Source organism: Trichosurus vulpecula, chromosome 3 (genome assembly GCF_011100635.1).
Source record: "Trichosurus vulpecula isolate mTriVul1 chromosome 3, mTriVul1.pri, whole genome shotgun sequence".
NCBI lineage: Eukaryota > Metazoa > Chordata > Mammalia > Diprotodontia > Phalangeridae > Trichosurus > Trichosurus vulpecula.
This window is the reverse complement of record NC_050575.1, coordinates 345179861-345194042: the sequence shown is the minus strand read 5'-3', so window position 1 is coordinate 345194042 and position 14182 is coordinate 345179861. Positions and strand designations below refer to the sequence as shown.

Here is a 14182-nt window from a genome sequence, read left to right as displayed (position 1 = left end):
TCCTGAATTGGATTGGTGTTGTTTGGTAGGATCCTTGCCTTTCTGGATCCAAGCTTAGCATGGCTTAAGTTTATCTTCAAATCAGGGCAGACTCCCCAATGACAGCTCTGTATAGCACACAGCAAATAATATAACAAAGTCTGGATGCTAAGTGGGTCCCTTTACAATTTATTTCTCACTGCTCTTAAGTATTGTAACACCAGCACACCTCTGTAAAAAGGCATTGGATAATGTTATACGGCAAAAAAAAAGTCATCACCATCATCCTAATAGTTTCTCCCTATCCCAACACCTACGCTGACCCCAAAAGGATGAACAAGATCTTTCTTTTTCATGTAAGGCTTTACTTAAACTCAACAAGTTGTCACAGACCAAAACCACTTTACTCAAAACCCAACTGTATTGTTGAACAAAAGGTTATGTTCTCGGCCTATCTTGTCAACACTCCGTGGGTGCTTAGGTAACTGTGGGGGACCTGCGTATGCTCCAGGGCCTGGTGTTTTCTGAAAAAATAAAAATAAAAATAAAAACCACAGCTGATTGTCTATACAATTATAATGAAAGCTAACCTACCTTGAAGTGACGCAGTAGCAGTTGAGTTATTAACTTTTAAAGTCTACACATGAGATCATCTTCAACCACCCCAACCCCCTTGACAAAATGTGTCAGCAAATGCCCTGGAGCAACAAAGCATAGTTTAACAAACACGATGTGTGCTATTTCTGACCCCTAATCTAGTAATGTATTTTAGTTTGGGAACAGAGCCATATGTTCTGAGATGAGGAAATCACCCTTCCATCCCTAACCTATCTTATACCTCCCCAGCCTTGGAGAGAGAGGGAAAGAGAGAGAGAGCTCAATTTGTTGTTATCTAAAAAAAATTAGCTTCAGGTAATCAAAATTGTCTTTTATCAATAAAAAAAATTACATTTATAAATACCATAGCCACTGGAGTTCTTTGTGTTTTCCTCTAGGCTCTGATACTTAACGACCTTCCATTTACGCTGTATATATCATGCACGGGTAATGTTTTGCATGTTTTCTCCCCAGTTAAAATTTGAGGACTGTCTTTGCTTTTCTTTATATCCCCAGTACTTAGCATTGTGCCTGGCACATTTTAAGTTCCTAATAAATACTTCTCAACAGACTGACATTCATCTGAATATTTTAGCTTCTAGTTTCTTGACCTCTCACCCTAGGCTACTAGCCCTATCCCTATCTCTCTCTTTTATTCTTTTGTAGTAAATTTGAACTCAGGTCTTCCTGACTAGAGGCAGCGAGGTGGCACAGTGGATAGAGTGCTGAGTCAGACTCATCTTCCTTTGTTCAAATCTGGCCTCAGACACTTGACTATCCGTGTGACCCTGGGCAAGTCACTTAGCCCTGTGTTTGCCTCTGTTTCCCCTTCTGTAAAATGAGCTGGAGAAGGAAATGGAAAATCACTCCAGTATCTTTGCCACATGGGGTCACAGAGAGTCAGAGGTGACTGAAAAATGACCAAACAGCTTCCTGACTCCAGGCCCAAAGCTCCATCCACAGTGTGTCACTTTGCTCCCTTGAAAGAAAGACTGAAACTCAATTGAGTGCTTATGAAACATGCAAGACAGTATCTTATCTTATGGAAAAAAAAAAAAAACAATGTAGGTGGTTGATCCCACCAACCTGCAAAGTGGAATCCATTCCCCAAGCCCACCAAAAAGTGTGAGCCTCAAGTCTTCTGATACATGTATGTATATTTGTATAATATTTGTGACTTAGTACAGTGCCAGGCACACAGGAAATGCTTAATAAATGCTTGCTCCCTCCTCCCCATCCACTTTCCCCTTATTTTCTTGCGAATGAACCACAACTGCAGATTCTCAGTAGGACACAAAGCAGCAAGTGGAAGATTCATTGGAATTTGAATAGGCAGAGGGTAGGAGAAAAGCTGAATAAAGCCTATTATTTTTCTCCTGAAATACCAAGTTGAGGTCTAAGTGGAGAAAGAGAAGAATTCAGGTCTCCTGACCCACATCCTAGAACCAGCTCTGCCATAACTATGGGCCTCTCTGGGCCTTTGTACCTAACTCTTGAAAGGGGTTTGTACTAGACGGTCTGAGGCTCTAAGGTCCATTCCCACTCTAAGGTTCTGTGTTTTAAAGGTATATTAAAAAAAAACCAGCCTATTTTCAAATCCATAAAGTGATATCACAGATTTCAAAGCATTTAGAAAGTTTAAAGAGCTGACTGACACATATATCAGCTGATCAATTGTAAGGTAATAAATGTTTGTCGAACTAAATCAAATCCAAGGTGGAATTCAGATTGGCATTGCTAAGAAATGTGAAACATTACCTTTTTTTTCTTTTTTGGGAGGCAATCAGGGGTAAGTGACTTGCCCAGGGTTACACAGTTATTCGAGGTAGTATTTGAACTCAGGTCCTCCTGACTCCAGGGCCCGTGCTCTACCCTCTGTACCACCTAGCTGCCCTGAAACATTACCTTTTGAACGCTCTGGCTGGGAATATTTTGGGGAAATGGAAACATAGCATGTCTGGATTCAGGGCCATTCCTGAGTCTATGTAGGGTTGACATACCTAACCCTGATAACCAACTTTGCTTCCTCTCTGTTCCTCCTCTCTCAACCTTTGCACTGACTGTCCCCTATCCCTGGAAGGCACTTCCTCTTCACGTCTACCTCAAAGAGTCCCCCTTTTCCTTTAAGGTGCATCTCCTGTCTTCTACCTGAAGCCTTTCCTGATTCCCCCAGGTCCTGGTGTCCTCCCTCCCAAACTGCCTTGTATTTAACTACTTTGTGTATATTTATATTTATTAACTCCATATTTATGCTGTACATACTTTTATATGGACTTGTCATGTGCCCTGTTAAACTGCAAGCTCGTTAAAAGTAGATATTATTTCATTCTTTGTACTTCCACCCCCCAGTACCTGGCACGGTGCCTGGCATATAGGAGGGATGTAAGAAATTCTTCCTGGTTAATTGATTATTTGATTGGAAGTCATCTAGTCCTATATCCTCATCAAACCACTCAGGGCAGGGTGAATCGCTGTTCTTTGAACTTCTCACACTACGTTGGTCACTAAAGCTGCCTCTTTGGGAGTGACCTGTCTTTTCTAACTGGTCTTTATTTTCTAGAATACTCACTGAACGAATTGGCAAGAATCTAGGCACTTTTGACTGGAAACAGGATGTAATAGGATTTATCTTTGATCCCTTCACATCATAATAAGCCGGTCCTGGGCCTTCTTTCTAAAGAAAAAATGAGTTTTTCATTATTGTGAATATTGAGAATTTTTCAATCTTCTTGTAGATAATTAGGTTATATGTAACACATTCAATTAACGTAGACATGTCTCTTTCTAAAATGTTTTATTGATACTTTTTACACATGGCACACTAATCACAACTCAAGGCAGAACCCTTGAGAACTGTAAGAAGAAAGTCTTTGCCATGTCACCGATTGGGAGTTGGTTTGGCTTTGAGCATGCATATCTGGACACTTGAGATGATAAAACCGGGTCATGTGTACATACCACCACTGGGTGTACACAACCAACACACAAGCCAACTGCAAATCTATGTCCTCAGATAATCATGCACCCCCACCCACAGAAGAGTGAACGATGCATCACTCTCATAAGCTCCCTCAGAAGTTCAAAGGACTATAGATTGAAAGCTGAAAGAGACCTTAGAGGCCATCAAGGCCAACCCTCCCCGCTTTTTATGAATGAGGAAACTGAGGCTGAAAGAAATTAAGTGATTGTTCTAGGGTCACATAGCTAGGTAGGGTGTCAACTCCTACATCCTCTTAAATTTTGTCTCCCAAACAAACCAACCACAGGGACCAGTCGTCTCCTTTCAAGTTATTTAAGAACAAAGCAGGAAAACAAAACAATGAGAATTAACCTTAAGGACAAAGAAAAGGAAGTTCTCTACCCATCCTTCAAGGCTTGTCTCACCTTATTGATGGATCTTTCGTTCTGTCCATTCATACTGATCAAGTCATCTTTCCCTTTTCTGGACTTGTTGTACACTCACTACCCAGGCTTATGTTTCTTACTTTCTATGTGGGAATACTCTCTTCGGTATTGTGAATTCACACTATGCCTGAATGCTCTCTTCAGTCTCTTTCCCCTCCTTGGGGATGACAGCTGTTGTTTTATACCATTTTTGTATCCCTCCAAAGGTCTCATACATAGTGGGGGCTCAGTAAGTATGGATTGATTGAGGATAAAAATCAACTTTCAATCCATCCAGCAGTTGGCCCACACTGGCCACACACCTGAATCTGGAGCTGGAAGGTACTCCTTGAGGTCCTCCAGTTCAACTCACCACACTGTTCAGGAATAAACAACAGAATATATCTGAAAGTAACTGTCAACCTCTCCTTGATATCCACTGTGATTACCAAGTAATCAGACCAGAAAAACAAGTCACAATGCAGTTGACTGGCCCCAGTCAGGGACCAAAAATCATATAATGGAGACTAGTTCTAACAGTAAGATGTTCCCTTACTTTCACAGAACACTCATCAGTGGGGCCATCTCCAATGGTCCTTACCTATATCTGGCCACTGGACCCCGATGGCTCCAGATGATAGTGAGGTTTGTGACTTTGCACAGCCCTCCCAATTCACTTGGAAGTCATGGCATCATCTTCTTGATGTCATGGTCCTCTTCGAGAATGAAGGACAAACAACAACAATATAGATGTGGCCATAGGTTGAAAGCTTTAGGTCTTGCTACACTCCGTGGGAAAATGATGGACATTAATTATGCTATGGCCCAGATCCTGTGCTTTGACATCTAGGGATTTTTGTGTTTTGTTTGTTCTGGTCATGGCTTTCAGGAAGGTCAATGATTGTTAACTGATCTGTTTTCCAGGCCAGTTTTTATATGAGACACTTTATACTTTCTTCTATTTTTCTATCTTTTGATTTCGTTTTACTATTTGTTGTCTCATAGTTATTAACTTCTGTTTAGTCCATTTTAATTTTTAATTTTCAGGGATTTTGTTACTTGGGCAAGGTTTTATACCTCTGGTTCTCAGCTGTTGATTCGCCTTCCAAGTCTCTCCTCCAATTCTTCCTTTCATCATTCTCATTTCATTTATATAATTTAAAACATCATTTCAAAACTCTTACATCATTTTTTCTAAGAATACTAGTTGATCTTGACAGCAAGCTGTGTTTTTTCTTTGAGGCTTTCCTTGTAGGTGTTTTGGTCTTCTCTTCCTTTTCTGGGTTTGTGTTTTGGGCCTCTCTGGCCTCACGAGAGCTCTTTACCTTTTTTTTTTGTTTAGTTTTTCTTTCAAACATCTGCTCTGGGCAGCCATGATGTTGCTGATCTAGTTGAGAGCTCTGGGGTGGGGATAGGGGGGCGGGGCTGAGTCTGTGAGCTTTCCTTTCTGGAAAGACTACCCCTCTGCATTGTCCTGGCAACTTGAGGCTCTGGGTACTAAGTCTGAGTTCTTGGGTCCCTGGGGAGACCCTGCGCTACTGGTCGCGGTAGAGTACTAATTTTATAATATGCTCAGGGTGTCCCCACCTGATGAACTAATTCAGAGTTCTTAGCTGAGTCCATGTCCCTGGGCCTCTCCAGTGCTACCTGTTTTAACAATCCAGCTAGCAGCTTCTGTGGGGGTGTAAGATCCACCCACAGCCAGCACCCAGAAAGCTGCCGGCACACTGGGAAAGCATAGGTTCTTTTGATCTGCTTAACCAAGGAAAGCAAGGTGAAGGGGTTGACAAGCTTACTTTAATCCAGCATACAGCCAGCATTCAGTTAATTCAGGGGAGCATACAGACAGCATTCGGTTAGTTCAAGGGAGCATACAGACAGCATTCAGTTAGTTCAGGGGAAAAAACCAGCACCCTGAACTTCAGAACAAATACAAACAAATTACAAGCATCAACAGACAGACCAAATACAGATTCATTCACTTACTTCAGGGGAAAAGACCAGCACCCTGAACTTCAGAACATTCATTTAGTTCAGGGGAAAAAACCAGCATCCTGAACTTCAGAACAAAATACAAATAAATTACAAACATCAACAGACAGACCCAATACAATTCATAGTTACCAACATCTAGGTTCAGCCCGAGCGCTCGGAACAAGGGCTGGCCCAGAGTCACACTCGCCACCACTGCTGCTCCAACAGAAAAGGGATCTTCAAGCTGTCTTCTCTCCTCTTATAGGGTTTTTGACATCATCAAGCGTCGTCTGAATGACCAGAGCCAATTGGTTCTTGAGTTGGCCCCTCCCTTTAGGACTCTGGGAGGTTCACATTCACTTAGATTAGGTTAACACCCAATAGGGCATGGCTCTGGAGTTAACACCTCCCCTCAGCCAGCCCCATGAATCGTCACAAAGAGGCGGACTTAAACCCACGTGGTCTAAAAGCCTCTGCTGTCCTAGACATGTAAACTAGGCCCTCCCTGGAGTTAGCCCTACCTCGGGCCCCAAGGGCCCAGCACCTAGTAAGGCTTAATGAAATAAACTGAGTTACTCAAAGAAAACAAAGGCCATTTTGCTTACCGGACACGCTCCACCCATTGTGTTCTAGGATACATGACTGATTAGATTATATATCCTAGAACACACATTATGATCCAATTACGAAGGAAACTAAAACATATCATTCACAATAAAGTAAAATATATCATTCAGTGACATTCCCAAATGTTGGTTTACAATTCAAATGTGACCCACCCCTAGGTCCCAGCAAGATAATCTCTTCAATCAATCATTCCCAAGATACTTGTTAATAATTCCAATGTCCACCCCTAGATCTTTGTATCCATTACATAGGATCAATAATATCATAACAATAAAACAATACCGCAAGGATAATACAAAATAAGTACACAGAACAGTATCATCATTCACCGCCCCCCCACCTCGAACAATTGGGGCTCAAAATCTTGGGGTAAGGGGTGAAGGTCTCATTTTCCATAGCTTCTTCTTGCTGAAATTGGACGTAGAGCTGTCCCTGCCCCAAGAGTCCCATTCCAGAGGTCAGTTCTTTAGCGAGCTGGCAGGAATTCCAAGAATGCTACGTGCTTAGGCAGTCACCTGAAAGTGCAGGGTGCTTAAGCCTAAAGGAGACAGAACTAACAACAAGGTTAACCAAAACAAAGAACAAATAGAGTAGGCAAGTATGGGCTATTATCCTTCAAATAAAATCATCTCCAGTTTGGTTGAAAGCCATTTTGCTTACCGACACACTACCCTTGTCCCCTACCCCATGCTGCTGTTCCCCATTTCCTGCCCTGGTCATTTGCCTATACGTTGAATTTATGATCTTCATCAGGAAAAATGATCCACTGTAGTTTCTCCCTCAATTTCCCAATCACTTCTCAGTTCAGCATTCGTATTAGATCATTATTGGAGTAGCTGTCAGAGGAGCTAGGCTGTATTCCTTCCTCAAACTCCACCATCCCACCATATGACCACAATAATTTAATACTCTTTGGCTAGATTAATCAATATGTCAAATGAATCATGCTAGGTATTTTTAGCATTGCTTAGGATAACACATTCCACATGCTTATTTCTTACTGTGTTGTAACCAGAATGGCCTTTGTTTTCTTTGAATGACTCAGCTTACCTCATTGAGCCTCTGGACACTGTGGCTTGCTCTTCCGGGGCAGGAGGCCCGGGGAGCATGCCGGGAAGCAGACAACTTCCTGTGTGATGAGTCATGGGGCTGGCTGAGGGGAGGTGTTAACCTCTACCCTAGGGGGAGGGGCCAACTCAGGAACCAATCGGCCCTGGTCATTCGGGCGGTGCTTGATGATGTCAAAAACTCTATAAGAGGGGAGAGGACAGCTTGAAGATCTTCTCTCTTCCTTTTCCGGTTGGAGCCAGCGACAGTTACAACGACAGTTACGTCAGTTACAGCCACAGCTATAGCTGAAGCAGGAGCTGCCAGTAGCAGAGCTAACCTACGGGAGAAAGCTGAACAAAGACTTCAGGCCATTACAACGGCAGTTACAGAGGCAGTTACGACAGTTACGTCAGTTACAGTTACAGCCACAGACACAGCTGAAGCAGGAGCTGCCAGTAGCAGAGCTGATCTACGGGAGGAAGCTGAACAAAGACTTCAGTCCAGTGGGTAATCTTATTACCATAAAAGGGGGAAACATGATTTTGCTTTACGCAATCATGTTTCTCTGTAGCCTCCTGGTTACTCTTGCAAGGCGTACTTATTGGGCCTGGAAGATTTGGATCAACATATCAAAATGGGGCTTCTGGTTCATGGGTTGGTTACTGTGGAGCCTAAATAAATGTTTTGATTCTTCTGCCTTCTACTTTGAGAGTTTCTTATATCCGGCGGTTCCGAACCTTTCAGACATGTTTATGATCCTCTTTGAGATTATAAACTCTGCCCTCCTGATACATTTGGCGTCACGAACAGGATCGCTAGGTATAAGATCTCTATTTAGAAGCAGAACAATTTCAGAGGAAGAGATGAATATCCCAGGATGGGAGGATCCATTTATTCCTCCCTAGCAAAAGAATTGGCTAAAAAAGCTGGACCCTGTGAAAACTGGGAACCAAGGCTACGGAGAGGAGATCCTAGGGATTTGGAAAAGTGTTTACGAGAAGTTGGGATTCAGTCAGGGGCATCACTATCTAGGCAAAGCTGGATAGTGTTATCAGCCTACCGGCTAGTATACGAAAGATTGAGATTAAGTGAAAGACATGGGGGCACTCCTACCCCACAGGAAGAAGAGGAATCTCAGATAGCAGGAGACCAAACTGACTCAAATGAGAACTTTTCTATTAATGTGGCTAAGAGCAACAGGAGACCAAAAAGCCCAGAGTGCATTTCAACCCAGCCCAGAAAGAGCCTGACTGCCTGCTTCGTCCTAGCCATGGTGGCAGAGGAAGTGAGTGGGGAGAGAATGAGACAATGTTAGGGGTTGAGGCACAAAACACTACTGGGGTTCAGGATGTGCCTCACACAGAGAATAGGAGATGGTTAAATGATCAGACAAGGGCTCGACCCATACAAAGGAGGAAGACAGAAACCCGAGGTGAAGATTCAGTTACAAGGGAAATTCAGGAAGATTTCTCACCGCAAGAGGTCACAGATATTTTGAGTAGATTCAGCCAAAGAATAGGAGAACCATTGATATCTTGGATGGTAAGACTCAGTGATCAAGGGGCCAGTGGAATATCAGTAGATGGGACAGACTGCATGAGATTCATAGGTATCAGCCATGATCCTCTAGTTCAACAAGCTTTTAGGGAACATCATCAGCAAGGAGATGGTGATAGCAGGACTACTCTGTTGGCATTAGCCGCTGTGGGATGCAATAAGAGATATGATACTGATTCTATGTGGCCCACTGAGCACAGACCCTGGTATTCACTTAGAGATTGTATCATGAGACTAAAGGAGGAGGTAATGAAGACTGCCATTATGACAGGAACTGCAGACAAATATTACAATGATTCAATGGAACTGCCTCATAGGAATTTAATAATTAGGACAGCTCCCCCTGCTTATAAACAACTAATTTTGAATTTATTACTTGGAGAAGTAGGGAGCCGTCTTACAACAGTGATAAATAAGATTTTACAGTTACATGACTTAGGTGACTGGGGAGGGGATAGATCTCCTCGAGAGAGAAGGGTGAATAACCAGCAAACTTGGCGCCAAAGGAGAGTAACAAGGAAAGAAATGTTTACTGCTTTATTGAGAGCAGGAGTAGGTTTTGAAATGATAGATGGAATTCCAACCAATGAATTATACAGAATGTATAGAGGACTTGATAACACGAGAAATAGGGAAATAAGAACTGCTCCTGCAAGCCTACAAGCCACTCAGACTGAAGGTGACCTTGTGTGATTAACGGATGAAAACTTGTACATTTGGGGAAAGGCTGGGAGGACAATCTTAGTCTATATCTAGGGTGGGATCCTCTTGGCTTCCTCATTATGTTCCTTTTGAAAAGAAACATTTCCCACCTGAGTTTGGCTCTGATGTTGGATCTTTGCATAACTGAAATCTCAACCAAACTTGAGATGATTTTATTTGAAGAATTATAGTCCATACTTGTCTATTCTTTTTGTCCTTTGTTTTGGCTAACCTTGTTGCTAGTTTTGTTTCCTTCAGGCTTAAGCACCCTGCACTTTCCGGTGACTGCCTAAGCATGTAGCATTCTTGGAATTCCTGCCAGCTCGTTAAAGAAATGACCTCTGGAATGGGACTTTTTGGGGGCAGGGCCATCTCTACATCCAATTTCAGCATGAAGAAGCTATGGAAAATGAGACCTTCACCCCTCACCCAAGATTTTGAGCCCCAATCGTTCAAGGGGGGTGGAAATGATGATAGTGTTCTGTTTACTTATTTTGTGTTATCCTTGCTGTGTTGTTTTATTGTTATGATATTATTGATCCTATGTAATGGATACAAGGATTTAGGGGTGGACATTTGAATTATTAATAATTATTTTGGGGATGATTGATTGAAGAGATTATTTTGCTGGGATCTAGGGGTGGATCGCATTTGAATCGTTAACCAATGTTTGGGAATGTCACTGAATGATATGTTTTGCTTTATAATGAATGATATGTTTTAGTTTCCTTTGTAATTGGATCACAATGTATGTTCTAGGATACATGGCTGATTAGATTATGTATCCTATAACAAGGGGTGGAGTGTAACCAGAATGGCCTTTGTTTTCTTTGAATGACTCAGCTTACCTCATTGAGCCTCTGGACACTGTGGCTTGCTCTTCCGGGGCAGGAGGCCCGGGGAGCATGCCGGGAAGCAGACAACTTCCTGTGTGATGAGTCATGGGGCTGGCTGAGGGGAGGTGTTAACCTCTACCCTAGGGGGAGGGGCCAACTCAGGAACCAATCGGCCCTGGTCATTCGGGCGGTGCTTGATGATGTCAAAAACTCTATAAGAGGGGAGAGGACAGCTTGAAGATCTTCTCTCTTCCTTTTCCGGTTGGAGCCAGCGACAGTTACAACGACAGTTACGTCAGTTACAGCCACAGCTATAGCTGAAGCAGGAGCTGCCAGTAGCAGAGCTAACCTACGGGAGAAAGCTGAACAAAGACTTCAGGCCATTACAACGGCAGTTACAGAGGCAGTTACGACAGTTACGTCAGTTACAGTTACAGCCACAGACACAGCTGAAGCAGGAGCTGCCAGTAGCAGAGCTGATCTACGGGAGGAAGCTGAACAAAGACTTCAGTCCAGTGGGTAATCTTATTACCATAAAAGGGGGAAACATGATTTTGCTTTACGCAATCATGTTTCTCTGTAGCCTCCTGGTTACTCTTGCAAGGCGTACTTATTGGGCCTGGAAGATTTGGATCAACATATCAAAATGGGGCTTCTGGTTCATGGGTTGGTTACTGTGGAGCCTAAATAAATGTTTTGATTCTTCTGCCTTCTACTTTGAGAGTTTCTTATATCCGGCGGTTCCGAACCTTTCAGACATGTTTATGATCCTCTTTGAGATTATAAACTCGGCCCTCCTGTTACATGTGTAAAGTAGATCATCTTTTTATGGGTCCTAAATCTACTCCTTTCAAACTTTAAAATGTGATTCCTGGTGTTATGGGATTGGTCAGAGTTGTCTATGGTTGTCTCCTTTTTACGTACAGACTTCAGTCACACTCACTTTTGGCTCTTGTCCTTCCAAATGGAAAAGTCCTCATTCTCTTCCCATAAGAAGCCTTCCCACATCCTTGAGAATTCCAGTTCCCTTTCGAGAGCGTCTCCATGTTCCATTAGGTCTTTCGTGCACCCTGGCATCTAGAACTTCAGTGATTTATAAATCACACCGCAGAAGTCAAAAGGATTCATGGCACTTCCTAAGACGCCTCACATCTATCCAGAGCACAGCTAGCTTCTGAGGGATAGATATTTTAAGCAATTTGCCTAAGGTCATAGTTCAATTCAGTCGCTGAGCTAGGGAGGGAGTCTGGATTGTGACTATGACGCTGGTGGTGGATTACCTGCTGCAACATTCCTATCCTCTGTGAGAACTACAGTGATGTATTGCCAATGCAAACTGTGCCCATCAACAGCTGGATGATGCTAAGTCATGATGCTTCTCTTGTTTACTGTTCCATGGCACAGTGGTATAATTAGGGCTGCCATTCTCAATTATACCACCATGAATAGAGCTGGTTATTAGCAGCAGAGCACAAGTCTAATAATCAAGGGATGGGAAGGGCCTCATCATTTGACAACCTGCGGCAGAAAGAAAGGGACAGCAATATTTTCAAACTGATGGATGCGTGGAACAGAGATCATCAACAAGGCAAAGCTGTTGGCACTCCCTTAGCTCATTGCTCATCTCAGAGAAATGTGAACTCCTGTAATAGCTCAAACTGGGTAGGGAGAAGCTCTGTTGGGTGCCACCAGAAAATGGAATACTACTGGGAGAGATTAATAGATGTGTCAAAGTAGCTCCTGCTAAGTGTTTTTTACCATTGATTCAGCTCCAACGACAATATACAGATCAATCGGTAGGGTGGCAAAGAAATACTGGAGCCCGTACCCTTTCACATCCAGCACAAATGAAGCATTTATCAAACATATACTTTCAGGCATCAGGATCCTTGGGAGACCCATTCACATAGGAATAGAATATTCAGGTTTTTGAGTCTTCCATTTAATGGAGCCATTTTCATTTAGTAATGGTACACCATTACTTCATCAGGATGGGCTCACTTATTTCATTCAAATTAACTAACACATGAAACAAAGGTTACTTTAAAGTAGCCATTGGTCCCATGTATGTCTCTTTGCTTTTGAAGAGGACCAATGACATTGTAAGGTGATGTCTTGACTCAGTGAATTGGATTTAAGCGAGGCAGAGTTGCACAAAGTCCTCAGCTTCACTCTCTCCTCCAGAGTCTTCGAACTCCAGGGGCAAGACAAAAGTCAGGATGACTGGCGATGGCCTGGGCTGCAGTGAATGACCTTGGTGTCTTCAATGTCTGACCACAGCATCTGCTTCAGCCACCTCCATGGTCTTTGGAACAAATTGTTCTCATCTACTCATTCCGCTGGAGGAAAGCCTTCTCATATTTGGAGCAGACACCTCCCTACCCTCACTGACAGGTTTGAGGCCTATTGGTTACTCTCAACCTGGTTTAGTTCATCTGTAAGACAATTTACCAGTGTGTGGCTGCTGTGCATTTTACAGTTTCTTGGAGCTGTAGGTGAGAGTTGAGTGCAAGGTGGACACCAAAGGTGCATGAGCAGCCTTGAAAATAGCTTGTCAAGCCCTCCTTGACACCCCAAACACCTCTATACATCCCTTACAGTTATTAGGAAGGACCATTTATGAAACTGGATAGACCCAAGATAATATGTAGTCTTATGCAGCCAAAGGAAAGGTAAGGTAAAACACCTTGACCTGTAAATGCACAAATAGTCACAGCAAAGCTTTTTTGTTAATAGAAAACCAGTAAAAAAAATGGGTACCCATTCATTGGGGAATAGATGAATAAATCGGCAAAAGAATGCAATACACTGCAAGAAACAATCACCGTGAGGAATTCAAAGATGTAGAGGGAGATTTATATGAATCAGTGCAGAGTTAAACAGACCCAACAAAACAATATACACAATTACTATAATAATCGGAGGCAGGGTGGCATATGGGAACAGGACCAGATTGGAAACCAAAGGACCTGAGTTCAAACCTCAACTCTGCCACTTACTACCTGTGTGATGCTGGGTAAATTTTCTAACCTCTCTGGCCTTTTGCTTCCTATGTGGAAATGAGAGAGTTGGCTTAGATCACCTCTGTGGTCCCTTTTAGCTCTGAATCTATAATAAAAAGAGCACAAAACCAAAACAAAACTGTTGAGTTATAGTGAAAAGAGACAATGAAACACACCTCTCTCCTTTGTATAGAGAAGTAGGTGGCTACAGATGTGAATGCAGCCTGTGCTAGCACAGGTAGTTGCCATTTGGGCTGGATTCGCTTATATCTTTGGAAGGCTCATTGTGGTGAGGATGGTGGGCTCGAGAGGCAGAGTATTTCCAGAAATAACTATGATATAAACACAAAAGGCTTGAAAGACCACTGAAGGCCCTAGAGAAGAGGTAATTAAATATACTTCCCTATAGAAGAGAGGTAGGGAGATTACCAGGTCAGATAAAGTTTGAGTATCAGGTGTTTCTTCTTGTTTTTC

At 42.7% G+C, this 14182-nt stretch overlaps 1 protein-coding gene across 1 annotated transcript in view; it reads right to left on the bottom strand.

Annotated features, from left to right (window-relative positions):
* Positions 1-386: 386 nt before the first annotated feature.
* STPG4 (sperm-tail PG-rich repeat containing 4) overlaps positions 387-14182 on the bottom strand; it is a 44701-nt gene continuing 30905 nt past the window's right edge. The window contains exons 6-7 of the mRNA XM_036750023.1: positions 3146-3250; positions 387-503 (exon numbers count right to left, since the gene is read on the bottom strand). Of these exons, the coding sequence (XP_036605918.1) occupies positions 387-503; positions 3146-3250 (222 nt within the window). The remainder of the gene's footprint in view (positions 504-3145; positions 3251-14182) is intronic.